A 26,183-nucleotide genomic window follows, 5' to 3' on the forward strand; every position below is an offset into this window, starting at 1 on the left:
TACATGGCCCTGCCCGTTAACTGGGGCTCAACCCCTTCATTTGGTAATAACAGAGTGAGAAACCACGATAATGCGTGTCTGCTCTGAGCCCCTTGGGTTCACTGCCCTATTTCCTTACCTCTGACCTTAGGCACCATGGCTCAGTCCCAGTCAACCCACTCCAGCTCAGGACTTCCTTGTACTGCCTGTCAAATTGGCCCTTGTCTCCATAAAAAACAAAAGGGGTTATCCCTGTCCCTCGACATGCCAGCCACCCCCTACCTAGCCTTGACCTCCCCCTTCCCCCAGTGCTGTCCAACATCTTCCACAACCACCTGTCTCCTAAGAGAACCTTATTTCTCTGGAAATTGTCCAGAGATACACCTATGGCCACATCTGGGGAGGAACTGTATTGGGTGTATTTACCCACAAATTTGGTTTTGAATCAATGGGAGCAAATACGTGTCTTTCTGTAGACCTAGCCTCCTTATCATGGATGGACACTGGGGCAGGTGAAGGCATAGATGAGAGTGGGGGATTCTGGCCCCACACCCATCCAGCCCCAGCAGGATGGAGAGAGAGAGCTCCTGCCTGCTGATTGGAAGAATGAACTCTTCCAATGGCCCTGCAACTATAAAAGGCTCAACCACCACCATGAGGAAGGTGGACTTTGGGTCCAGGGAACCTATTGCGCCTGAGGATTCTAATTCTAAGCCTTAAGGGCAAGCTGACCTCCCTGAGGTGACTGAGGTTCCTGAAGTCCCTGGTGGAAGGCTGAGAATCCAGCCTAGCAGGGGCATTTGCTCCCAGTCACAAAAACAATGCCAGGGCTTGGCTCACAGCTTCCCTATGGCTGCTGCTGAAGCTGCTGCTCCTGCCTCAAGCAGCCTCCATGCCCAGTCTCTCATTTCAAAGACTCTCAGACGACTCCTCTGCCACCTCTGGCCTGAGCGCTTCAGCAGAAAGTGCCTTTCCCACCAGGCTGGGGTTGGCCTTCTAAAAATCAGAGCCCAAATCAGGGTTGTGTGCCCTGCTCTGCCTTTCCAGCAGAGAGAACGCTTTGACAGATCTAGGATTTGGGGAGCTGGAAAGAGATCAACACTCATCTATCCCCAACAAATGAAGGGAGTGAGACACAGAGTGGAGAAGAGACCAGTACAAGGCCATAAAGTGATGTAGCTGGTCAAAATAGTGCAGAAGGGAAAAGGCCTTGAATCCCATCTTCTCCATAAGCTAGATATTCCAGCTCCTTCCTCATTGCTGAGCATGGGGAGAGTTGCAAGTCAGGTTCCACCTTCTCACACTGCTTGGCTGTAGTCAGCGGACTGTGCAGGTCTCTGCCCAAAGGGCTCAGGGGCCTCTGCTATGGGCACAGGGATTTAATGGCGCCCACTTGAGGGTGTTTCCAGGAACTGCTCCAGGCTGTGAGCTTGGGGAGCAAAGTTGTTTTTGCTTTGTCTTTGTTTTTAGCTTATTTATTTATTTTTTAGAGAGAGAGTGCAAGCAGGAGAGCGGCAAAGAGACAGGGAGAGAGAGAATCCCAAGCAGGCTCCGCACTGTCTGCACAGAACTCAGTGCAGGACTCCATCCCACCAATTGTGAGATCATGACTTGAGCTGAAATCAAGAGTCGGATACTTAACCGACAGAGCCAGCCAGGCACTCCAGAGAGCAGAGTTTAGAAGCCCCCAGTCCCTTCCCTGCCTGACTTAAGGAGCCAACAGCTCAGGAAACTCATCTTCTGACAGCCCTTCTCCCTAACCCTCACGTCCAGGCAGAGGTCACCTTCTGGATGCAGCTTGCTAGGGGAAAGAGAACCAGGGATTGGGATACCCCAGGTAGGGCAGCTGCCCCCACACCCTCTACCGACCCTCACTTTTCGCAATGTGCCGTAAATGTTTGAGACTCTGCCTCCCCACTATCCTGTGAGCTCCATGAGGGCCAAGTGTCTGCTTACCTCTGCTCTCGTGGGCGGTGTGGAGAAAAGGAGGAGGAGGCAGTGGATTACAATTGGCAGATGGAAGGCTTCTGTATATCATCACAGAGTCTCACACTGGAAGGTAGGGGGCAGCAAGGTGATGAGAATCTGAAGCCCACCACCCCCAAAGCTTTATTCAGTCATCCCAGCTTTATCTGTTGCACGCTAGAAGCTTCCATTTGTAGAAAAGGGGATTTATCTTGAAAAAAGTTCGAAAATTGCTGCTTAAGCCCAACCTGCTCCACCCCCGTGCTTGATGGATTCTCCCCAGTGATGATTCGGGCTGAACTCCTCCAGGTAGGGGACCATCTTAATGTGACATCTAGAAAGTTCTCCATCACACCAAGCTAAAATCTGTCTCCTGTGCCTGCTGGGCATTAATCCTAGTTTCCCTCCCACATCCTTAGGGTTACAGAATAATTCTAACCCCCTCCATCCATGCAGCCACCCACCCACTTTTTCAAAGTATTTTCTGCAAATGGTATCCAGGCCTTCTCCAGCCTCTGCGCCTTTACACCAGGAATGCTCTTACCGCCCTGGTGTCTCTAGCACGTCTCCTGGGACCTGTGAAGGCCCAGAGTCTGTCACTCCCTTCACGAAGATGTCCCTGACCACCTCCTTCTGCAAACATGCAGGGTCTTACCCCTCCTACCATTGCACTTCTAATAGACTTGTAACCCCTTATCAAATCTGATGATGGTGCTGAAGGCAGAAATTATGGCTGACTTGCTCCAAATCCCCAGGTGCTGGAATGAGCGTTACAGATGAGCAAGTAAAAGTAAGGTGGTCCTAGGACCCTGTGGAGCCAGAGAGGTTCCTGGAGGGGGCAACTGAAGATCGAGAAGGCAGGGGACAGAGCTTCATAGATGCCAAGGGTTCTCCCCTTCCCTTCCCCCTCTCTGCTGCACTCAGTCTGAGAGTAGGACATGGTTCTAGAACCCAGGGGAAGGTCTAAGAGTAAGCCACTTTTACAGAGCCCTGTGGGGTTTTCCTCAAACACAGTTCAAGAGAGCTAATAAAGGTGATTTAGCCTTTCCCATCCCATTAGCCCCTTCCATTCCAAAAGGCTGGTTCTGCAATTGATCCTGAAAGTTGTATGGAACTACAAAAGACCATGAATAGCCAAAGTAATCTTGAGAAAGAATAACAAACTAGGACGCCTGGGTGGCTCAGTGGGTAAAGCATCCAACTTCAGCACAGACCATGATCTCTCGGTTTGTGAATTCAAGCCCCGCATCAGCCTCTGTGCTGTTGGTGCAGAGCCTGGAGCCTGCTTCAGATTCTGAGTCTCCCTCCCTTTCTGCCCCTCCCCTGTTCACACTTTGTCTCTCTCTCTCTCTCAAAAATGGATAAACATTTAAAAAAAATTTTAAAGAAGAACAAAACTGGAGGTACCACAATTCCAGATTTCAGGCTATATACTACAAAGCTGTGGTAATCCAAACCGTGTGGTATTAGCACAAAAATACCACATAAGGGCACCTGGGTTGGTTAACCCGGTTGGTTAACCATCTGACTTCAGGTGAGGTCATGATCTCACAGTTTGTGAGATGGAGCCCCACATTGGGCTCTCTGCTGTCAACATAGAGCCTGCTTCACATTCTCTGTCTTCCTCTCTCCCTGCCCCTCCCCACTCTCAAAAATAAACATTTTTTAAAATTAGACACATAGATCAGTGGAAAAGAGTAGAGAGGTCAGAAATAAACCCATGATTATATGGCCAATTAATCTATGACAAGGAAGGAAGAATATACAACGGAGAAAAATAGTCTCTTCAACAAATGGTGCTAAGAAAACTGGAAAGCCACATCCAAAAGGATTAAGTTTTTCTAACTTCCTTAATGCCATAGACATAAATAAACTCAAAATGGATTAAAGACCAAATGTGACCCCTAAAACCATAAAATTCCTAAAACATGGGCAATAAACTCTTGTACATTGGCCTTAGCAATATTTTTCTGGATATGTCTCCCCAGGCAAGGAAAACAAAAACAAAAATAAGCTATTGGGAGTTCATCAAACTAAAGAGGTTTTGCATAGTGAAGGAAACAATCAACAAAACAAAAGCAACCTACTGAATGGTAGAAGATGTTTGTAAATTATATATCTGATAAGGGATTAATATCTAAAATATAGGGATGGCCTGGGTAGCACAGTTGGTTAAGCATCCAACTTCAGCTCAGGTCATGATTTCATGGTTCATAGGTTCAAGCCCCACGTTGGGCCTGTGCTGACAGCTCAGAGCCTGGAGCCTGCTTCAGATTCTATGTCTTCTTCTCTCTACCCCTTCCCCATTTGTGCTCTCTCTCTCTCTCTCAAGAATAAATAAACATTAAAAAAATTTTAATCTAAAATATATTACATAATTCATATAACCCAACATCAAATAACTCCAAATAATTGAATTAAAAAATTGACCAAGGACCTGAACAGATATTTTCCCAAAGAAGACGTACAGATGGCCAATAGACCCATGGAAAGATGCTCAACATCACTCATCATTAGGGAAATGCAAATCAAAACCACAATTAGATATCAATTCATATCTGTCAGAATGGCTGTTATCAAAAAGAAAAAAAATAAGAATGTTGGTGAGGATGTGGAGGAAAGGAATCCTGGTGCACTATTGATGGGAATGTAGATTGGTCCAGCCACTGTGAAAAAGAGTATGGAATTTCCTCAAAATTTAAAAATAGAAGTGATTCCATTTCTGGGTATTTACCTGAAGAATACAAAAACACTAATTCAAAAAGATATATGTGCCCTTATGTTTATTGCAGCATTATTTACAATGGACAAAGTATGGAAGCAGCTCAAGTGTCCATCAGTAGATGAATGGATAAAGATATGCTGTGTATATAATATTGACTGAGTAATATCCCTCTGTGTGTGTGTGTGTGTGTGTGTAGTATCTTCTTTATCCATTCATCTATGGATGGACATTTTGGACTGATTCCATAGCTTGATATTGTAAATAACACTGCAATAAACATGGGAGTGTATATATATTTTTTAAATTAGTGTTTTCATTTTCTTTGGGTAAATAGCCAGTAGTGGAATTAATGGATCATATAGTAATTCTATTTTTAACCTTTTGAGGAATCTCCATAATGTTTTCCTCAGCCATAAAAAAAAAAAAGAATGAAATCTTGCCATTCATAACAACATGGATGAACCCAGAAGAATTATGCTAAGTGAAATAAGTCAGAGACAAATACCATATGATTTCATTTATATATGGGGTCTACAAAACAAAACAAGCAAACAAACAAATAAAACCAAAAGAAGCACAAACAGACTCAAATACAGAGAATGAATTTGTGGTTGTCAGAGGGGAGAGTGAGTTGGGGGGATGAGCAAAACAGGTGAAGAGAAATAAGAGGTGTGAATTTCTGGTAATAACATAAATAAGTCACAGGGACAAAAACTACAGCACAGTGTTGTGTGATGACTGACAGTAAGTACACTCACCGTGATGAGCACCGGGTAACAGTACTATGTTGTATGCCTGAAACGAATAGAATATTATACATCAACTAGACTTCGACTAAAAATTAAAAATTAAAAAGCTGGTCCTGTTGAGTAGACAGGAACCAGCTTCCTGGTTCAGGCCAAGGTTCGGGTTTCCACCCCACATGAGAATCATACCTCTGTGATTAAGGAGTCCTTTTGGGAAATGAGAACTTTTGGGGCTTCCCCACCTCATGGTGACTAAAGAATGGAGAACCTGTCATGAGATGGCTGCCCCCTGGTTCCTATAAGAGGGAGTTGCCCTCCCTAGCAGTAGAACCTGAACTTCTGGGTAGTTTTTCTGGGAGGGATGAGGAAGAGAGGCACCCTAAGCTGCCCAGACGCTTAATAGCGCTCTGAATGTGCTCTGGGGCCTGGGTGGCGTAGGATGCTTTAGACTTGGGGGAAGAGGTGAGTTATCTTATCATTCACTTGTTTGTCTATTCATTCATGCATTCAACATACATTGATGGGGGTGGGGGAGGGGCATGGGAAATAAGGCCTTGCCCTGTAATTAAGAAGCCCCCAGGCCTATAGGTCAAATAAAACAGCTCCTCAGATTATTTTAATAGGGGAAATAAAAGACCAGAAAAGGTAAAATTTGGTGGGACTCTGAGGTGGGCATGCTGTCCTCCAGTGGGAGCTGGAGGGTACATATTAGAGCTACATCAAAGCTGTGGGCAACCCTGAATAAATATGTGGGTGCTCAGAACAAGGAGAATGTGTGTGTGAAGGCCTGGAAATGGGCAGATATGGGATCTGATCAGGAGCGAGGAGCCGTCGGGTTGGGAGAGGGAAGGTAGGAGAGGCAGAGGGGAGGAAGCCAGGTTCTAGACCTGGAGCTTGCACTCTCAGCAGAAGGGAGGGCAGAAGCAGTGGGGGTTTTAGGAAGGGATGTGATTTAACCATACTTTAAAGTCTCTTTCTGTGTGGCTTATGGGATAGATTTGGGGTGGGAACGAGCAGGCAGGCCCTGGGCAGGTGAGGAAGCTACCAGATAGTCCAGTGGGAGTTAAAGAGAACCCAAGGTGGAACTTCTCAGAGAAGGTGAATCCAGCAGGGGATCTCCAGTTCCCAGGTCCCACCTCATCCAGGACAGACATGTTCCCCAAGCCCTGCAGGATAAAGAAGATGATTCTGTACTGTTTCCCAAGACATAACCAGGAAGAAAGGCCTCAGCTTTCAGCAGCCTGGTGAGGCAATCTTACACAACCCTGACACAAACCCTGCTCTGAGGTAAACTCCAAACCCCCACCCCTCCCCGAAATTGCTGTAAAGAGCCCTGTGTCATGGGTTTTGACATTCCAACTACCAAAGTGACAGTAGACCTGAAACACATGGTTGCTCAAGTCGTATTGCCTCTCAGGGCTCGGGCCTGGGACAATCCCATACCCCAAGACTCCAGCTGGCTCCACTGCCTGATGGGACCCCGACCCTGTCTGCAGAGATCCCCTCACATACAGGAGACAGGGAATGTGAGCACCGGGGAGGGCCAGCTGGCCCCTTCCTGCAAGCACCCCCACATTTTCCCCATCTGTTGTGAGCTTCCCGTTTTTACCCATGTACAAGAATTGTCACATGCAGATCAGTGAGAAAGGGGATTGTGGCCAAAGCCTGAAGGAGAAGCATGGGACCCAGTTCCAATCCATCCCTCTCTCCTCCTTTCCTAGGGGCTGCACTGTCCTTCTCCCTTCAGTCTACGTTCTCTCTCTGAGTCTTTTCTTCATATGTTGCTTTCTGCCCTCCTGGTCTCAGTGGCAAAGTACAGTGCCAAGTAGCTGGAGTGTTTCCAGGAAGGGCAATGCCTTTAAGAAGTAATTCAGAGTCATTTCTAGCCAAAGATGATTCTTCCAAGGCAGAACATGCTCAGCTTCAGAGGCACCTGCTAATAGCGGAAAGAGAAAATCACAAGGAGCTGAGGGTCGTGAGCCTGAAAATGAGAAGCAAGGGGAGCAGGGGCAGGATCATGACAACAGCCTTCAAATATTGCTGAGGTCCAGGGAGAGGAGTTCACCACACAGCAAGACCTCCAAAATCCTCTGAGGTGGGGCCCATCTGTTGCCGGAAAGTTCTGTCCTCCCGACCACAACCACAAGCATCTCACTTGCATTTTGGATCAGCTGCTCATTCCCCCAGTTAGAAAACACTGACTTGATTCCACTAAACCAACACCCATTGATTATTCATTGATTCAGCAGCCGGGTGTTAAGGAGCAACCCCCTGCAAACACTGTCCCTGGTGCTGGGCCAACAGAGCAGATGAGTCCCTGCGCTTGTGAGTTTATGTCTAGAGGAGAGTCAGACAGTAAACAAGCCAAGGAATAAAGAATAGATAATTCCAGAGGTGATGAGCTCCATAAGGAAAATTAAAGAGCGAGATGTGATGGAGTGTTGTGTGGGGCGGGGAACCAGGCAGGGCCTCCCTGGGAAGCAATATGAAAATGAGCCCAGATGACAAGAACCGGAAAGGTTCTGGCAGGTTTTAATCAAGTGACACAATGTGATTTGTGTGTGGAGGAGGGATGGGGTCTAGACTAGAAACATAGGGACCATGTAGGAAGCTGTTGCACTGAGCCTGATCTTCACATCAAATACTACATTAGGTCTCTGCCGTCGAGGAGCCCTTGGTCTGATGGGGGCAACAAACACCCCAATAGACATTTACAATATCACGGTATGGACAAAGGAAAAGTGAAGGTGGGTTATAATCACAAGGCGCCCTGGAAGCACAGAGGAACCACCTTTTGTCTGTCTTCTCAGCTTGGGTAGAGGCTGGGAGAGAGAGAAAGAAGGTTGAGGAAATCTCCTGCAGATTAAGGCCCAGGTGAGTGCTGAAAGGGCAAGAGTTGAGCTTCTGTGTGCCCAGAGCTGTGTTAGGTAATCACAGAAATGAGAGAAGCATAGTCTAGTTTGCTTCTTTTGACTTGGATGACTTTTTGTCTTGGCTAAGCTAAAATGATGAGTCCTAGTCATTCTTGCACTGGGAGCTCCCGAAAGCCATCTCGTTGACTCCAGGCCTTTTCCTAACTTCCAAAGTCTCAATATGTACTTTGGCTTGGCTTGCCTTACCTTTGTGTGCCAGCAGCCTGCCTGAGATATATTTCCAAAGGGCAAGGTATTGCACCCAAGACAGTGACATTGGTGTCCTTCATCGAATAATAACACCTTTAGGCAGGCACTCTGTCAGACTAATCATGATGTGCAGACAAACCCCAGAGTTCCCAGGAAACCTCCTCTGGATGGGAGAGTGGGAACATGTGAGGGATGTTAAGGGGTGAGTTCCCTAGTGGATGTGACATTTGGGTGGGGCCTTAGTGGGTAAGCAAGAGATCTAAATCTCTGTGATCTGGTGCCAAGATCTGGTGCATCTTAAAGGGACGAGAGGGCACTTCAGACAAAGAGGACAATAGTACAGCAGGTGAAGAATCTAAGAGGTCCAAAAGTTCATGGGGAAACTGGAGAACATTCTGGAATGACTGGAGACCAGGGCTCAGAGTGGTGAGCACGAAGTTGATGGCACGATGCTGGAGAGGACAGGTCCAGTCTCTGGGGTCCTATGGTTCTAACAGTGCTCATGTCTGCCCTTTTGTTTCCTGAAGCCTGCCATCATTGGGGGACAAGGCTCTGCATTTTCATCTAAGTCCAAATTACACTTTTCAGGAGGGAAGACTGAGGCTCACACAAAGGAGGCCACTTACTCAAACTCACAGAGCCAAAGAGCAGTGGACCTGGGAGGCTATCCAGGCACATTTGATTTCAGGCAGAGGTGCCTTTCATTGCCCTCAAGTGCCTCTGGCTGATAAATTTTTACCAAGTGCGAGGGCCCTAAAAATATCTCTAAATAAGATTTAAGTTAAGTTGGCAATTCAGTTGGCTGTTTTGAAACTAAATCATGGCTGCTGAATTTTTCCACAAGGGCAAATACACTGGGTTTTGTTCTTATTCGTTGACTGTTGTTTTCTACCATATTCTGATAGGACTCTGCATCTCAGGAATGCTCTGGTTTGGGGAACAACAGCCTAGTCTGGTTTCAAGGCCTTTAGGGAAAGATAGTGCTTAGCTGTCCTTGATTACTTGTCCAGCACTGGTCAACTTTATCCAACTTTATCCCAAAAATAACCTCAATCTTTGGTTGAGTTTAAAGTAAACTGCATCTATTGTGGCTGCAGCAGCAAGTAGCCGACCAGCTATTACATTCTACAAGAGTTAGTATCTTACTGTTAATGCTAATGGCTGTTGGGCGCTTGCTTGGTATCAGGAGCTGCGCTGAGTGCTCCACACAGTGACTGGTCCTCACACAAAGTCTGGAAGAGAGGGATCAGTGTTATCTCCACTTTATTGATAGGAAAACTGGGACTTAGAGATTTTGAGTGACTTGTTCAAGGTCTCACAGTAAGTGGTAAAACTAGGGTCTGAACCCAGAACTATAACCCCAACCCTTTCGCTACTGGCCACTATCCTTTAGTGACCCAAAACTCCCTATCTTCTGACCCTTCTAGATCTCACTCAAAGTTCTCCTCCATCTTATTAAAGTTTCCAAACCAGTAAAACCGGATGACACCTGAGTGTTCATCTAGTCTAAACTCTTCAAAATGAGTTTCTTGAATTCCTTTGGATTCTCCAAAAATGAATAAAACAGAGATGCAGAGAGGACACTGTGGTCACCCAGCGAGTAAGGGCCGTCCCCAAATGTCTCCTCATTCTCATTTAGTAATGGAACATTTCCAGGCTTGGACCCTTCTCGGGGTCCTGAGTCCCTTCCTAACCCTAACCCACTGCACCCTGCCTCAGCTATACCACAGAGCCACACCCCACAGAAGCAGCAGTTTCCTCAGGGAAGGGGCCCTGCAAACCTCCGGCCCCGGCCTCAGGGGTCAGGACCCATCACTTCCTGGGCACTGTCCTCAATCCCAGCTTCCTCTGCATCACCTCCACAGGGCTTTCCACGGAATAAACTGAAAGACAGGCCCACCCCTCCCCCAACGGGAAAAAACAAACAAACCCTTCTTGCTTCGCATATCATACCTGGGTTCCAGAAAATTACCTGATCTTTCTCAAATTGTGTCACAAAGTCTACCCCTTTGGCCTGTTCTTCCTGCTGAAGAGCCCAGGGGAGCCAGAGGGTCTGCCAGAGCCCAAGGCTGTGCCCTGGCTGCTGTTTCTGTGGCATCTTATTCTGCTCAGGCTGCTAGAGAGAAATGCCATTGACTGGTGGCTTCAACAACAGTATTTCTCACCATTCATCAGACTAGAAGCCAACATGGTCAGGTCATGGAAAGGGCTCTCCTCCTAGCTTGCAGACAGCACCTTCTGCTGTGTGTTCACATGGCCTTCCCCCTTCCTTAGAAGGGCACTAATCCCATCATGAAGGTTTCACCCTCATGACTTGGTCTAAACCTAATTACTTCTCGAAGGCCCCCTCTCCAAATACCATTACAGTGATGGGCCCACAAACATTCAACCCACAACATATACGTATTCTGACACCCAACTGAATGGAGTGTGATCCAAAGTGGCACCCATCTTCCCCAGACCAGACTTGGCACCAAGCAGAGATTAAGGGCAGGGACACTCCCCAATGATTTCTGCTCAATCAGACTGAATGCACTTCCCGCCAGGGAACACTGACACTGTCCCTTAGAGGCCATGTTCTTTCTTCTTTCTTCTGGGACCATTTGTAAGGAACCAAACCAATAGCCATACTGATTTCCATACATTCATTCATGTAAGAGATATTCATGAAACCCTCCCACGTGCCAGGCACAGTGCTACAGCACCTGCTCTCAAACACTCTCGTCCACTGGAGATAGACATTTTTTTTTAAACAAAGTTTGTTTGTTTAATATTTTTATTTATTTCTAGGAGAGAGAGAGAGACAGCGTGAGCAGGGGAGGGTCAGAGAGAGAGGGAGTCACAGACTGAAACAGGCTCCAGGCTCTGAGCTGGCAGTCAGCACAGAGCCCGACGCGGGGCTCGAACCCACGAACCGCGAGATCATGACCTAAGCGAAAGTCGGACGCTCAACCGACTAAGCCACCCAGGCACCTCCACTGGAGATAGACATTTAACAATGAAAGCAGCGAATGCAGACTCACAACAGGAGTGAAGAGCACAGAAGAAGAGCGGTAGAGTCCTAGAACCTGGCCTAGGCCACACTGAGGAGGGAGTCTGGGCCCGAGAAGTGTTCCCTCGCCTTGCCCTGGGCTGGAGAGAGCTAACCCTCTTCTCCATAATCTTGTGTCCCTTGTTGCTCTCTACGCCTTCCTGTCCCTTGCCCACCGCCTTGAGAGAACCAAGGAAAGTTTCATGTAAATTCTGCATCATTTCCCCTCTTCCAAAGTCCTGCCACAAATTTCGTGTCCAAGGGATCTCCTCAGGAACCCTAACTGACCCCCCCTAACTGACCCCTAACCCTAACTGACCCCAAGGCTGGGCCACTCCCCTGTCCTCCTGTGCTTACTTCTGTCGAAACAAATATGACACCGTGTGAGGATTTCTGTTGCTCAAGTTCTCCCCTGGCAGAGACTTTGTCTCTCATCTCCGTATCCTCAGCATCCAGCACATGTCTCAGGGAAAAACCTTTGCAGTAATCTTTGATTTCTCATTTCCAACCTTCAAATGTTTGCAGAGCCTGCCTACCCTTACTACCAGCATGCCTTCCACCCTAGTCCAGCCCCCTCATCTCTCAAATGGGCTAAGGCTGCACTTCCAATATGATCACCATGAGCTCCATGTGCCAGATGAGGCGTGCTGGACTTCAAAGGCTTAGGGAAAAAAAGAAAGAATGCAAAATATCTCAATAATAACGTTTATGTTGTTGAAGTGATACTTTCTTGTTCTACTGGGTTTTCAAAATGTATTGTTAAAATTAACTTCCTCTTTATTTTCACCTTTTTAAAAATATGACCACAGGTAAACTTAAAATCACAAACTTAGGGGCGCCTGGGTGGCTTAGTCGGTTAAGCGTCCGACTTTCGCTTAGGTCATGATCTCGCGGTTCGTGGGTTCGAGCCCCGCGTCGGGCTCTGTGCTGACTGCCAGCTCAGAGCCTGGAGCCTGTTTCAGAGTCTGTGACTCCCTCTCTCTCTGACCCTTCCCTGCTCATGCTGTCTCTCTCTCTCTCCTAGAAATAAATAAAACATTTAAAAAAAAAAAAGTTAAAAAAAAATCACAAACTTGGCTCATAGTGTATTTCTACTGGCCAGCACTACTCCAGAGAACTGATATTCACTGTTCTTGCTTCCTCTCTGGTCCGACCCCTACAATTCCTTCTCCACAAAAGGAGTGAAATTTTGAAATATAAATGAAATCATCTCAATCCCTTGCTCAAAACTACCCAGTGGCTCCTTAGCACCCTTAAAATCCGAAGTCCACCCCATGGTCTTCGAGCCCCTGCTCCCTGCTTCCGGCCAGTGCACACCCCATCTCAGTTCCTGCACATGGTCTTTCCTGCTGGCTTTTGAGCAGATTAAATGTGTGTCCACCTCAGGGCCTTGGCCTCCCACTGCCAGCAGCTCTTGGCCCAGATATTTTCAAGACACTCTCCTTCCTCTCTCCGGTTTCTGCCCAAATGCATTCCTTGAGCATCGTATTAAGCCAGCATGCCCCTCCTTCTCCTTCCACCCCAACCTTACCTCCCTCTTTAGCTTACTTCATATCCCTCATCACTACCTACCACTGTATCATATGATGTACTTTTATTTTTTTGTCTATTTGTTTGTTTTCTATCCTTCTCCAATAGAACACAAGCCCCAGGTGGACAGGGATTTGTGTCTTTGGACTCTGGCTAGATATTCAGTGAATATTTGTTGAATGATTGAATAAATGAACAAACAGTGTACATTCAATAGTTGGTGAACAAATGAACAAACAGGTAGGGGGTTTCAAGGGTCTAAATTAGGTTTATAAGAATCACAGGGGCGAGTGTGATCCAGTTTGGGGACCATGGGCATGGAAAGAAAGTGCACACTGTTAAGAACTTTTCAAGAATATATTTATTAACTCTCATTTCCCTCACATAAGGCTGGGCTTTGGTGATTAGAAGGAAAAGCCTTCTTGGGAATGTTGCTGGAGAAAAGCCCCTCAGAGCTTTCTACTCTTTGTGGATATTCTCATGGGCGGTCCGTAGCACGCGGCACACCAGGACTACAAATTCATCAAAGGTGACCTGTCCATCTTTATCAGCATCCAGATCTTGGAATATCTTGTCAATGGTAGGTTGGTCTTTGGTATTCTAGAAGGGGACATCAGAGACAGTAAGCTCAGACTCTCCTCCCCTTTCTCTGGGCCTCTCATCCCTCAGAGCTCAGCTCAGGGAGGTCCAGGGACATTAACTCATTCACCAAAACTGTGTTGGAGAATCCAATGTAATAAAATAGAAGATGGAGGGAAGCAGCTGTCATGAGCCAACATAGAGCCACACAAGTCCCGACCTAGAAGGTCTCTGTAGCTCACTAATCCCCACAGGTAAGGAAACAATCCCAGAGAGAGAGGCGAATAGAGCCCAAGGTGGCAGAGTGAGCTATGGAGAGAGGGAGGCAGATCCCCTGCCCCACAGCTAAGGAGAGCGTCCTCAGCCAACTCCACCCCCGTCCTTCAGTGGGCAAGTTTGGAGAAGGGTATCACCTACCTTGATGGAGTTTGTAAGTTCCCTTGTGATCAGCTGCTTCAGCTCACCCTTGGAGAGGGTGTCAAAATGCCCCACTCGGACTGAGTACTGGTGGAAGACATTAATGATCCCCTCCAAGTGGTCTTCCAGCTTAGTCATCCTCCCAACCTTCAGGAGACAAGAAAGTTCTAACGCAATCCCTCTCCCACCCCACCCCACATCCACTCTCTCCTCTCTTTCTGGTTTAGACAAAGGATGACTTTCCCCATGTCTGCTTTCTGTTCTTTCTGCTCTGTTTGGTCTGTGGTGAATTTTTCATTTGTAGACAGGCTAGCAGAGAGGGTTCACATAGTGCCGTCCAAAGTCTAAAAGAATCAGCCCCAGCTGCATAGCTCCTCTGGAGTATAACTCAGGGGGTGTTATTCACCCAAGCACACCTGGGAAGGGCTTGGAGGTTAGCCAAGCCGTTCCCTTTACCCAGGTGATGGCATTTTGGCCGTAGGTCTCTTACAGACATTCACCAGTCCCCTTCCACCTTCACCATCCCTAAGTTCTGAAAGTCTACCTAGCACAGCAAGGGCTGGTCTCCTTGGGTCCAAAGTGCAGTCAGACCAAAGAGGCTCTGGCAGGCAAAAGGCTGTGGCTTCCAACAGCCTTCAGCCCCTACCCTGTGAGTCCCTTGAAGGCACAGCCAAGACAGGACACTTACCCTTCAATGTGCAGGAGAGTAGAAATGTAGCAAGAAGACAACACTGGTGAGGAGTACAGAGGGAGGTTTTTATAAGGTACTCCAGGCTTCAACTTCAACTTCAAGTGAAGAAATCTCTCTGATTCATCTTGAGGCAATTGCTAGACAAGGCTTTGTTGCTCAACAGAAGCTTCGGACCTGTGGCTTTTACTGCAACACCAGCAGCCCATATTGCTCCCATGGCAGAAGCCAGCCCTGCTCAGACTGACACAGAGCCCCACCCCACCCCAATCCCACCCACCCACAGGGCCTCATCTCTGGGGCAAGATCCAGGCTTCTGGTTCAGCTCTGTCCCCTGCTTCCTACTAAAAGGCCATGGGGACGGGTTTTGCTGCTTGGGTGGCAACTGACTGGAAAGGAAAGGACTGGGAGAGGTGCTTGTTGAGTTTCTATTACAAGAAAAACAATAATGATAATAAAAACAATCAAGTTAATATGTAGTCCTGGAACAGAGAAAGGCCACTTACTTAAAACTAAGGGAATCTTAATACAGTATGGAATTTAGTTAATAATAATGTATCAAGAAAGGTTTGTCAATTGTTACAAATGTATCATAGTTAAAAGATATTAATCATGGGGAACTGTGTGCAGGTATTTGGAAACTGTCTACAGTATCTTCTCAATTTTTCCATAAATCAAAAACTGTTCTTAAAAACTTCAGTCTCTGTTTTAAAACGTGGGCACATTTTCATCATTGCAGACACTGCTTTATACAAATTCTCAATTCTCCCAATAGCCCTATGGGATGAGTGCACCCATTCTGCAGATGGAAAAAGTGAGTTTCTTTTTTTTCCTAATGTTTATTTATTTAATTTTGAAGGATAGAGAGAGAAAGAGTATTAGCAGGTAAGAGCAGAGAGAGAGGGAGACACAGAATCCGAAGCAGGCTCCAAGCTCTGAGCTGTCAGCACAGAGCCTGATACGGAGCTTGAACTCACAAACCATGAGATCATGACCTGAGCCAAAACTAAACACTTAACCAACTGAGCCACCCAGAAGCCCCAAGAAAATGAGTTTAAAGAGGTGAAATGTCAAACCTAAATTTGTCCACTTTCAAAACCTTTGTCATTGATGTAATTTCACCCCTAAATCAGAGTAGGGTTTTTTTTTGTTGTTGTTATAAAAATGTGATACATGTTCATACTTTTTGTAAAAAATATAATTTGGGGGTAGATTTAGACAATCTTATATGAGACCCAGATCTTTTTATTCCAGTTTTTTGCCTAATACAGTCGATTCTTTTTAAGTTTATTTATTTATTTATTTATTTATTATTTTAAAAAATGTTTGAGTTTATTTAGAGAGAGAGAGAGAAAGAACAAGTGAGGGAGGGGTATAGAGAAAGAAAGAATCCCAAGCAGTCTCCACACCATCAGTGCAGAGCCTGATGCAGGGTTCGAACTCACCAGCCATGAGATCATGACCTGAGATGAAATCAAGAGTCAGAGGCTTAACTGACTGCACCACCCAGGCATCCCACATTTTATTTATTTTGAGAGAAAGCAGGGGAGGAACAGAGAGAGAAACCCAAGTAGGCTCTGCACTGTCAGCACAGAGCCCCATGAATGGCGAGGTCATGACCTGAGCTGAAATCCAGAGGCAGATGCTTAACCCACTGAGCCATCCAGGTGCCCCAACAGTCAATTCTTGATTAGCTCTTTCAAAAATTCTTTCCTCCCTGCACCCCACCCCACCCCCAAATCACTGTGTGGAAAGTGCCATGCTGGACTCAGGGACAGAGGAGCACAAATTCAGGGGCTGCTCTCCCGGACTTTAGAACCAAGTGGGTTCAGACACCTTCCTAAATAACAACATAGGGAGCTCACTGCAGATGGGGCCAAGGGTGGGAGGCGGTTGAGGAGTCCAGGGCAGGGTGGCGGTTGCTGAGCGTCAGTCAGGCCAAGATTAGAGACCCAGATTGCACATGGGGATGGGCTTTGCAGGCGCAGTGGGAAGCTGTGGAAAGGTGTTGGAGAACAGTTCTGTGTGAGCTCTTGACTTCTGTGGCCTGTGTCTTCATTTGTATGGCCATCTCACTGCCTCTTGTGTTGCCCAGAGTTGTTACAAGGCTCAACTAGGGGAATGTGTAAGAAAGTGCTTGAAAAGAGTGAACTGTGATCTTGAAATTTGTTTTCCTTTGTACCCACCTAACTTGGATGTGGGTCATTCAGTGCAGTCCAGCATTTGAGGGGCCCAGCCACCGGGGCTGCAAGAAGGACAAAGAGACCCAACAGCAGCCTTCACTCCAGCCCCCGTCCATGGAAGACCCCCTCACACCTGCTCAAGCACAGGCCCAGATCTGTGCCACCGGCAAGGCCTGAGGGAAGACAAGGGAGTCAACACGCAGTAGGCACCTGGCACTGCTCTCGGCAGGTAGAATCACGTCTGCTGTCTTACCTTCCTCCCTCCTCCCACCTGGGGCCCGGTGAAAAGGTAGAATTAGCCCCAAGGGGAAAGGCCAAGCCCGTGTAATGCTTCCTCTGGCTCTGTGGTGAGTGCCCTGCTGCTGGCCTTGTGCTACGGGGGCCCCTGAGACTGTGCCTGACTTGGGTGACTCAACAGGAAGTCCTCAAGGGCAGGGCTGGGCAGGAAGGCTGACACTCAGTGCAACCAAGGAGGATGGAAACATTCTGTGTGCACAGTTCGACCCAGATGGTAACACGATTGTACAGACATGTCGTCATACATCTGTCCAACCCATAGAATGTACACAGAGTAACCACTAGACTATGCACTTTAGTTAATAATAATGTATCATTGTTGGCTCCTCAATTGTAATAAATCTAACACAAATGCAAGCTGTTAACAACTGAGGAGCTGGAGGAGGGGGAGGCTGGGGGAGCGAATGGGAACCCTGAAGTTCCTGCTCGATTTTTCTCTAAACATAAAACTTCCCTAACAAGTAGAGTCTATTAATTTTTTAAAAAAATACTGCTTCGGTGCGCCTGGGTGGCTTAGTCGGTTAAGCGTCCGACTTTCGCTTAGGTCATGATCTCGCGGTTCGTGGGTTCGGGCCCCGTGTCGGGCTCTGTGCTGACTGCCAGCTCAGAGCCTGGAGCCTGTTTCAGTCTGTGACTCCCTCTCTGACCCTCCCCTGCTCACGCTGTCTCTCTCTCTCCTAGAAATAAATAAATAAATAAATAAATAAATAAATAAATACTGCTTCATCTAGGGCGCTTGGCTGGCTCAGTGGGTTAAAATACTGCTTCATCTAGAGTCACTTACGTACAAAAAGCAATAGCATAATACACAAGAAACAAACTTTTTAAATACATTTTAGGCCAGATTGATACAGATTCACTTTTGCAACTCCCTCTGTAAACTTATTGTAAAGTCAAAATGCTTTGACAATGTTGGAAAACCTAGCACAATGTGAGAAAATTTTAACTACTAATGAAAACATGAATTCGAACTCTTTAACCTCAACTTGAAGTGCTCTAATGGAAACATCCTGTAAAAGCACCTCATGACAATTTCAAATTTTGTGATATAAGGAAAAGTGGATCAAGCTGGTAAATCTGAGGGAAGTGTGTAGGGAGTTTCTTGTGAGGTACTTGCAATTTTTCTGTGAATTTAGAATTATAAAATTAACTTACCTAAAATTGAAACTATATAAAATTTAAAATTACCCCAAAAAAGTACTCATGACAACCCAAATGGCTCTTTTAGTCACGCCCAAGAAGCAGGAAGAAGCACACCCAGAGCCTAACGTGGGGCAGGATGGCAGAGGAGCAGGATGGCAGCCACCAAGCTGGTTTTGGAGCCCAAGTCAGCCCAGACCCTGGCCTTGAGTAAATATAATAAATAGGAATGTCCTGCCCTCATGAGGCACTTTCCATGCAGCTACCATCTCTGAAGAGAAGTGAACTCCAGAGCACCTGGATGGCTCAGTTGGTTGAACATCTGACTCCCAATTTTGGCTCAAGACATGATCCCAGGGTCGTGAGATAGATCCCCTCATCAGGCTGTGCTGAGCATGGAGCCTGCTTAGGATTCTCTCTCTCTCTCTCTCTCTCTCAAAAATTAAAAATAAGTCAGGCAGAGAAGGACAGCTGCCATATGTTTGCACGTATAGGAGGGAAGCAAACCATGAGAGACTCTTGAATGTTGAGAACTGAGGACTGATGGGTATGGAAGGGAGGGGAAGGGGGGTGATGGGCATGGAGGAGGGCACTTGTGGGATGAGCACTGGGTGTTATATGGAAACCAGCTTGACAATAAACTATTTTTAAAAAATTAAAAATGACAAAAATAAAGGGTGGGGATGAGAAACACTGGGCCTAAAGGGATTCCAGCCCTAGAGATGGAAGAGAGCCTCACACAGGCTCTGGCCCATGAATGATGGCAAGGAAAGAGAGGAACCTGGCAAACACTCCCCTCGCCTTGGCATCTGCCAGCCGCTGGCTGGGCAGGCAAGGGGGAAGCAGGGAAGATACAGCCCAGCCCTCACTGCACTCATCCCGGGGAAGGAGTCAGATCCGGAAAAGGTTCCTTGGTAAGATGGGGACAGAGGCAAGAGAGCCAGGGAAAGAGAGGCATTGCTTCTTTTTGTTCTTAATTTTAAATTATTTTTATCATGTAATATTTTCCCTTGCACCTCTACTTTGGGTATTTGTCTCTTCATCCTTTTGCACAGCTGTCTATTGGATATAGGAGTGGGGGGCTTGCAGATTTTAAATTTTAATTGAAGAGCAGCTGTCATATACCATTTCAGGTGTACAACACAGTGATCCCACAATTCTATACATTACTCAGTGTTCACCACAGTCAGTTTAGTCACCATCTATGACCATATAACGTTATTACGATATTAGTGACAGTATTCCCTATGCTGTACTTTCCATTCCTGTGACTTATTTTTTTTTTAATTTTTAATGTTTATTTATTTTTGAGAGAGAGAGAGAAAGAGCATGCATGGGGGAGGGGCAGGGAGAGAGGGAGACACAGAATCCAAAACAAGCTCCAGTCTCTGTCTGTCAGCACAGAGCTTGACATTGGGCTCAAACTCACAAACTCTGAGATCATGACCTGAGCCACAGTTGGACGCTTAACCGACTGAGCCACCCAGGGGCCCAGATTTATTTATTTTATAACTGGAAGTTTGTATCTCTTATTTCCCTTTACCTATTTCATCCATTCCCACCCCTGCCCCCCTACCCCTCCTCTCTGGTAACACCAGTTTCTTCTCTGTTTTTTTGAGACTTTCTGTTTCTGTTTGTTTGTTCATTTGTTTTGTTTTTCAGATTTCACATCCAAGTGAAATCTTTATTTGTCTTTGACTTATTTCATTTAGCCTAAGACCCTCTAGGTCCATCCCTGTTGTCACAAATGGTAAGATTTCATTCTTTATTATGGCTGAATAATATTCATTGTAAATATGTATCACATCTTATTATTAATATCCATTCACCTATCACTGGAAACTTAAGTTGCTTCCATATTTTTCTATCATAAATAATACTATGATAAACATAAGGGAGCATGTATCTTTTCAAATTAGTGTTTTGTTGTTTGGACAAGAAAGTTTCCAGCTTTATCCTGTTTTGACAAGCAGAATATTAACTTAGAGAAGATATTTTATGTTGATGGGGGAAGGAGGCTAAGCAGAGGGAGACCTCTCCCTAAGTGGTTCTAAGATGCAAAGCTAATCACTGGGTCAATTTTCAAAAAGAATCCCCAGGTTTGGGGAAGTGAGACCCCAATACCTCCATACCTTGCCCCATCTTCCTGTCACAATCTATGAAATTAGCAGTTAAAAAGAGGTACCAGGTTGGACAAGGATGACCACAGCCAAAGCATCAAAGGAGGAAGCCTCCAAAATGCAGTCTCTTTAAGTCTGGTGACCACAGACTCCCCTGCATGCTTTGTGTTAGCCCAGTTACCATGGCAACATGAACTGAAAGGAGCAGAACCCCAGGGACCCTCATGGTACCACTGAGGATGTGGACCCAGGACACCCCTGCAGCACCAGGCTCCTCCCTACAACTGCACCGCCGGCTTCAGCAGCCACATCGTACAGCCCTGAGACTGCCCTACAGGGACAACCGAGTGAGACCCCCAGCTCCCTGCCGCCTCAACATGTGGAAGCAAAGCAATTTCTAACAACAGAGTAAGGATGCCTCTGGAATATTTGGACTTTCAAGGGTAGGGGAAGCCACAGGAGGAGAAACTAGACAGGAGCATGAGACACATATGATTGTATTTTTATCCTGAAGGTTGGATTATGTCACAATTGTACTTTGGAATCCCATCCAGCTTACTCAGCATCAAGTCTCCTTGCTCCTTCAGAATTCAATGGTTTATGATGGGACAAGGCTGTGATTCTAGTAGGAAATCAGTTGGTGGAATCTATCTAAGGTCCATAGTTCTATTTTTTTTTTTTCAGCTGTAGTTTGTTTTATTTTTTTCTTCCTTTTTTTAAAATAGTTTGTCAAGTTGGTTTCCATATAACACCCAGTGCTCATCCCCACAAGTGCCCTCCTCCATGCCCATCACCCCCTTCCCCTCCCCCCCATACCCATCAGTCCTCAGTTTGTTCTCAGCATTCAAGAGTATCTCATGGTTTGCCTCCCTCCCTCTCCCCACTATTTTCTCCCCTTCTCCTCCCACATGGTCCTCTGTTAAGTTTCTCCTGTCCCACTTGTAAGTGAAAACATATGGTATCTGTCCTTCTCTGCCTGACTTATTTTGCTCAGCATAACACCCTCAAGATCCATCCACGTTGCTACAGACGGCCAGATTCCATTCTTTCTCATTGCCATGTAGTATTCCATTGTATAGATAAACCACATCTTCTTGATCCATTCGTCAGTTGATGGACACTTAGGTTCTTTCCATGTTTTGGCTATTGTGGAGAGTGCTGTTATGAACATTGGGGTACATGTGCCCCTATGCATCAGTACTCCTGTATCCCTTGGGTAAATTCCCTACAGTGTTATTGCTGAGTCACAGGGGAGTTCTATTGTTACTTTTTTGAGGAACCTCCACTCTGTTTTCCAGAGGGGTTGCGCTAGCTTACATTCCCACCAACAGTGTAGGAGGGTGCCCGTTTCTCCACAACTTTGCCAGCATCTAGTCTCCTGATTTGTTCATTTTAGCCACTCTGATCGGCATGAGGTGGTATCTCAGTGTGATTTTTATTTGTATTTCCCTGATGAGGAGGGATGCTGAGCATCGTTTCATGTGTCTGTTGGCCATCTGGATGTCCTCTTTGGAGAAGTGTCTGTTCATGTCTTCTGCCCATTTCTTCACCGGATTATTTGTATTTCGGGTGTGAAGTTTGATGAGTTCATTATAGGTATTGGATACTAGCCCTTTATCTGATATGTCATTTGCAACTATCTTTTCCCATTCTGTCAGTTCCCTATTAGTTTTATTGTTTCCTTTGCCTTGCAGAAGCTTTTTGTCTTGATGAGGTCCCAGTACTTCATTTTTGCTTTTGATTCCCTTGCCTTTAGGGATGTGTGAAGTAAGAAATTGCTGCGGTTGAGGTCAGGGAGGTTGTTTCCTGCTTTCTCCTCTAGGGTTTTGATGGTTTCCTGTCTCACATTCAGGTTCTTTATCCATTTTGAGTTTATTTTTGTGTATGGTGTGAGACAATGATCTAGTTTCATTCTTCTGCATGTGGCTGTCCAGTTCTCCCAGCACCATCTGTTAAAGAGGCTGTCTTTTTTCCATTGGATACTCTTTCCTGCTTTGTCAAAGATTAGTTGGTCATACATTTGTGGGTCCAGTTCTGAGTTCTCAATTCTATTCCATTGGTCTATGTGTCTGTTTTTGTGCCAATACCATACTGTCTTGACGATGACAGCTTTGTAGTAGAGGCTCAAGTCTGGGATGCTGATGCCTCCCGTTTTGGTTTTCTTCTTCAATATTACTTTGGCTATTCAGGGTCTTTTGTGGTTCCATACAAATTTTAGGATAGTTTGTTCTTTTTTTAAAAAATATTTTATTGTCAAGTTTGTACTAGTTTTGAGAAGAATGCTGGTGCAATTTTGATTGGGATTGTATTGAATGTGTAGATTGCTTTGGGTAGTAATGACATTTTAACAATATTTTTCCAATCATGAGCATGGAATGCTTTTCCGTTTCTTTGTGTCTTCCTCAATTTCCTTCATAAGTTTTCTATAGTTTTCACCATAGAGATCTCCTATATCTTTGGCTAGGTTTATTCCTAGGTATTTTTTTTTTAATTTTTTTTTTTTGTGAAATTGTGAATGGGATCAGTTTCTTGATTTCTCTTTCTGTTGCTTCATTATTGGTGTATAAAAGTGCAACCGATTTCTGAACATTGATTTTGTATACTGCAACATTGCTGAATTCATGGATCGGTTCTAGTAGGCTTCTGGTGGAGTCTGTTGGGTTTTCTGTGTAGAGTATCATGTCGTCTGTGAAAAGTGAAAGTTTGACTTCTTCTTTACAGATTCTGATGCCTTTTATTTCCTTTTGGTGTCTGATGGCTGATGCTAGGACTTCCAGCACTATGTTAAACAACAGTGGTGAGAGTGGACATCCCTGTCGTGTTCCTGATCTCAGGGGGAAAGCTCTCAGTGTTTCCCCATTGAGGATGATGTTAGCTGAGGGCTTCTCATAGATGGCTTTTATGACGTTTAAATAAGTTCCTTCTATCCCGACTTTCTCGAGGGTCTTTATTAAGAAGGAATGCTGTGTTTTGTCAAATGCTTTTTCTGCCTCTATCGACAGGATCATATGATTTTTATCTTTTCTTTTGTTGATGTAATGTATCACATTGATTGATTTGCGAATATTGAACCAGCCTTGTAATCCAGGAATGAATCCCACTTGATCTTGGTGGATAATTCTTTTTATGTGCTGTTGAATTCGATTTGCAAGTATCTTGTTGAGGATTTTTGCATCTGTATTCATCAAGGATATGGCCTGTAGTTCTCCTTTTTGCTGGGTGTCTGTCTGGCTTGGGAATCAAAGTGATGCTGGCTTCATAAAATGAGTCCGGAAGTTTTCCTTTGATTTCTATTTTTTGGAATAGTTTGAGAAGAATTGGTATTAATTCTGTTTTAAATGTCTGGTAGAATTCCCCAGGGAAGTCATCTGCCCCAGGCTCTTATTTATTGGGAGATTTTTGATAACTGAATCAATTTCCTCACTTGTTATGGGTCTGTTCAGGTTTTCTGTCTCTTCCCGTGTGAGTTTTGGTAGTGAGTGTGTGTTTAGGAATTTGTCCATTACTTCTATGTTGTCCAGTTTGTTGGCATATAGTTTTTCATATTATTCCCTGATAATTGGTTGTATTTCTGAGGGATTGGTTGTAATCAGTCCATTTTAATTCACGATTTTGTCTATTTGGGTGCTCTCTCTTTTCTCTTTAGAAACCTGGCTAGAGGGTTGTTAATTTTATTTATTTTTTCAAAAAACCAACTCTTGGTTTCATTGATCTGTTCAACTGTTTCTTTGGTTTCTATATTGTTTATTTCTGCCCTGATTTTTATTATTTCTCTTCTTCTACTGGGTTTGGGGTGCTCTTGTTGCTCTCCCTCTAGTTGCTTTAGGTGCACTGTTAGATTTTGCACTTGTGCTTTTTCTAATTTCTTGAAATAGTCCTGGAGTGCAATGTACTTTCCTCTTAGGACTGCTTTCGCTGCATCCCACAGAGTTTGGATTGTTGTATTCTCATTTTCGTTTTTTTCCATATATTTTTAAATTTCTTCTCTAATTGCCGGATTGGCCCATTCATTCTTTAGTAGGGTGTTCTTTAACCTCCATGTTTTTGAGGGTTTTCTAGACTTCTTCCTGTGATTGATTTCAAGTTTCATAGCATTATGATCTGAAAGTGTGCATGGTATGATCTCAATTATTTTATATTTATTGAGGGCTGCTTTATGTCCCAGTATGTGATCTATCTTGGAGAATGTGTCATGCGCACTTGAGAAGAACGTGAATTCCATAGTCTCAGAATGTAGAGTCCTAAATATATCTGTCAAATCCATCTGGTCCAATGTGTCATTTAAGTCCATTGTGTCTTTATTGATTTTCTGTCTAGTTTATCTGTCCATTGCTGTAAGTGGGGTATTAAATTCCCCTGCTATTAGCACATTCTTATCCATAAGACTGTTTCTGTGTGTGATTAATTGTTTTATGTATTTAGGTGCTCCCATATTTGGTGAGCAGACATTTATCATTGTTAGCTCTTCCTGATGGATAGACCCTGTACTTATTATATAATGCCCTTCTTCATCCACTGTTACTATCTTTACTTTAAAGTCCGGTTTGTCTGATATAAGTATAGCTACTCCAGCTTTTTTTTTTTTTTTTTTTACTTCCTGTAGCATGATAGATATTTCTCCATCCCCTTACTTTCACTCTGAAGGTGTCCTCCAGTCTAAAATGAGTTCCTTGTAGACAGCAAATAGATGGATTTTGGTTTTTTTATCCATTCTGCTACCCTATGTGTTTTGATTGGGGCATTTAGTCCATTTACATTCAGTGTTATTATTGAAATATATGGGTTTAGAGTCATTGTGTCCTTTGCGAGATTCATGCTTGTGGTGGTGTCTCTAGCATCTTGCGTTCCTTGCAACATTTCCCTCATAGAGTCCCCCTCAGGATTTCTTGTAGGGCTGGTTGAGTGGTGACAACGTCTTTCAATTTTTGTTTACCTGGGAACACTTTTATCTCTCCTTCTATTCTCAATGACAGGCTTGCTGGATAGAGGATTCTTGGCTGCCTATTTTTTCTGTTCATCACATTGAAGATCTCCTGCCATTCCTTTCTGGCCTGCCAAGTTTCAGTGGATAGGTCTGTCACCGCTCTGATAGGTTTCCCTTTGTATGTTAGGGCCCTTTTCTCCCTAGCTGCTTGCAGATTTCTCTCTTTGTCCTTATATTTTGCCAGTATCATTATGATATGTCGTGCAGAAGTTAGATTCAAGTTACGTCTGAGGGGAGCTCCCTATGCCTCTTGAATTTCAATGTCTACTTCCCTCCCCAGGTTGGGGAAGTTCTCTGCTATTATTTGCTCAAGGACCCCTTCAGCGCCTTTCCCTCTCTCTTCCTCTTCTGGGATTCTTATGATATGGATATTGTTCCGATTGATTGTATCGCCGAGCTCTCAAACTCTCCTTTCATGTTCCTGGTTCAGTTTATCTCTCTTTTTCTCAGCTTCCTCTTTTTCTATAATTGTGTCTCTAAATCACTTACTCTCCTTTCTGTCTCTTCAATCCATGCATTGGACGCCTCCATTTTGTTAAGCATATCATTTATAGCATTTTTAAATTCAACACAGCTATTTTTAAGCTCCATAGTCTTTGTAGCAATAGTTTCTCTGATGTCTTCCATGCTTTTTTCAAGCCCAGCGATTAATTTTATGACTATTTTTCTAAATTATT

General features: G+C 45.0%; 1 protein-coding gene across 1 annotated transcript; it reads right to left on the minus strand.

Moving 5' to 3' along the window:
- Positions 1–13,441: 13,441 nt before the first annotated feature.
- S100A12 (S100 calcium binding protein A12) lies at positions 13,442–14,886 on the minus strand. The gene is made up of 3 exons (XM_039218960.1): positions 14,783–14,886; positions 14,095–14,241; positions 13,442–13,698 (listed from the first exon to the last, which is right to left on the minus strand). Exons 2-3 carry the CDS (start codon positions 14,230–14,232, stop codon positions 13,558–13,560), a joined length of 279 nt encoding a protein of 92 aa, XP_039074891.1. The 5' UTR covers positions 14,233–14,241; positions 14,783–14,886; the 3' UTR covers positions 13,442–13,557.
- Positions 14,887–26,183: the final 11,297 nt, after the last annotated feature.

The sequence above is a fragment of the Hyaena hyaena genome, unplaced genomic scaffold (assembly GCF_003009895.1).
Source record: "Hyaena hyaena isolate Hyena2069 unplaced genomic scaffold, ASM300989v1 scaffold_783, whole genome shotgun sequence".
Classification (NCBI taxonomy): Eukaryota; Metazoa; Chordata; class Mammalia; order Carnivora; family Hyaenidae; genus Hyaena; species Hyaena hyaena.

Bases quoted from the DNA above. Each gene is read 5' to 3' on its own strand.
- S100A12 (XM_039218960.1), bottom strand. From the start codon at position 14,232: ATGACTAAGCTGGAAGACCACTTGGAGGGGATCATTAATGTCTTCCAC. The intron at 13,699-14,094 runs GTAGGTGATACC...GTCCCCTTCTAG, and splicing joins AACTTACAAACTCCATCAAG to AATACCAAAGACCAACCTAC.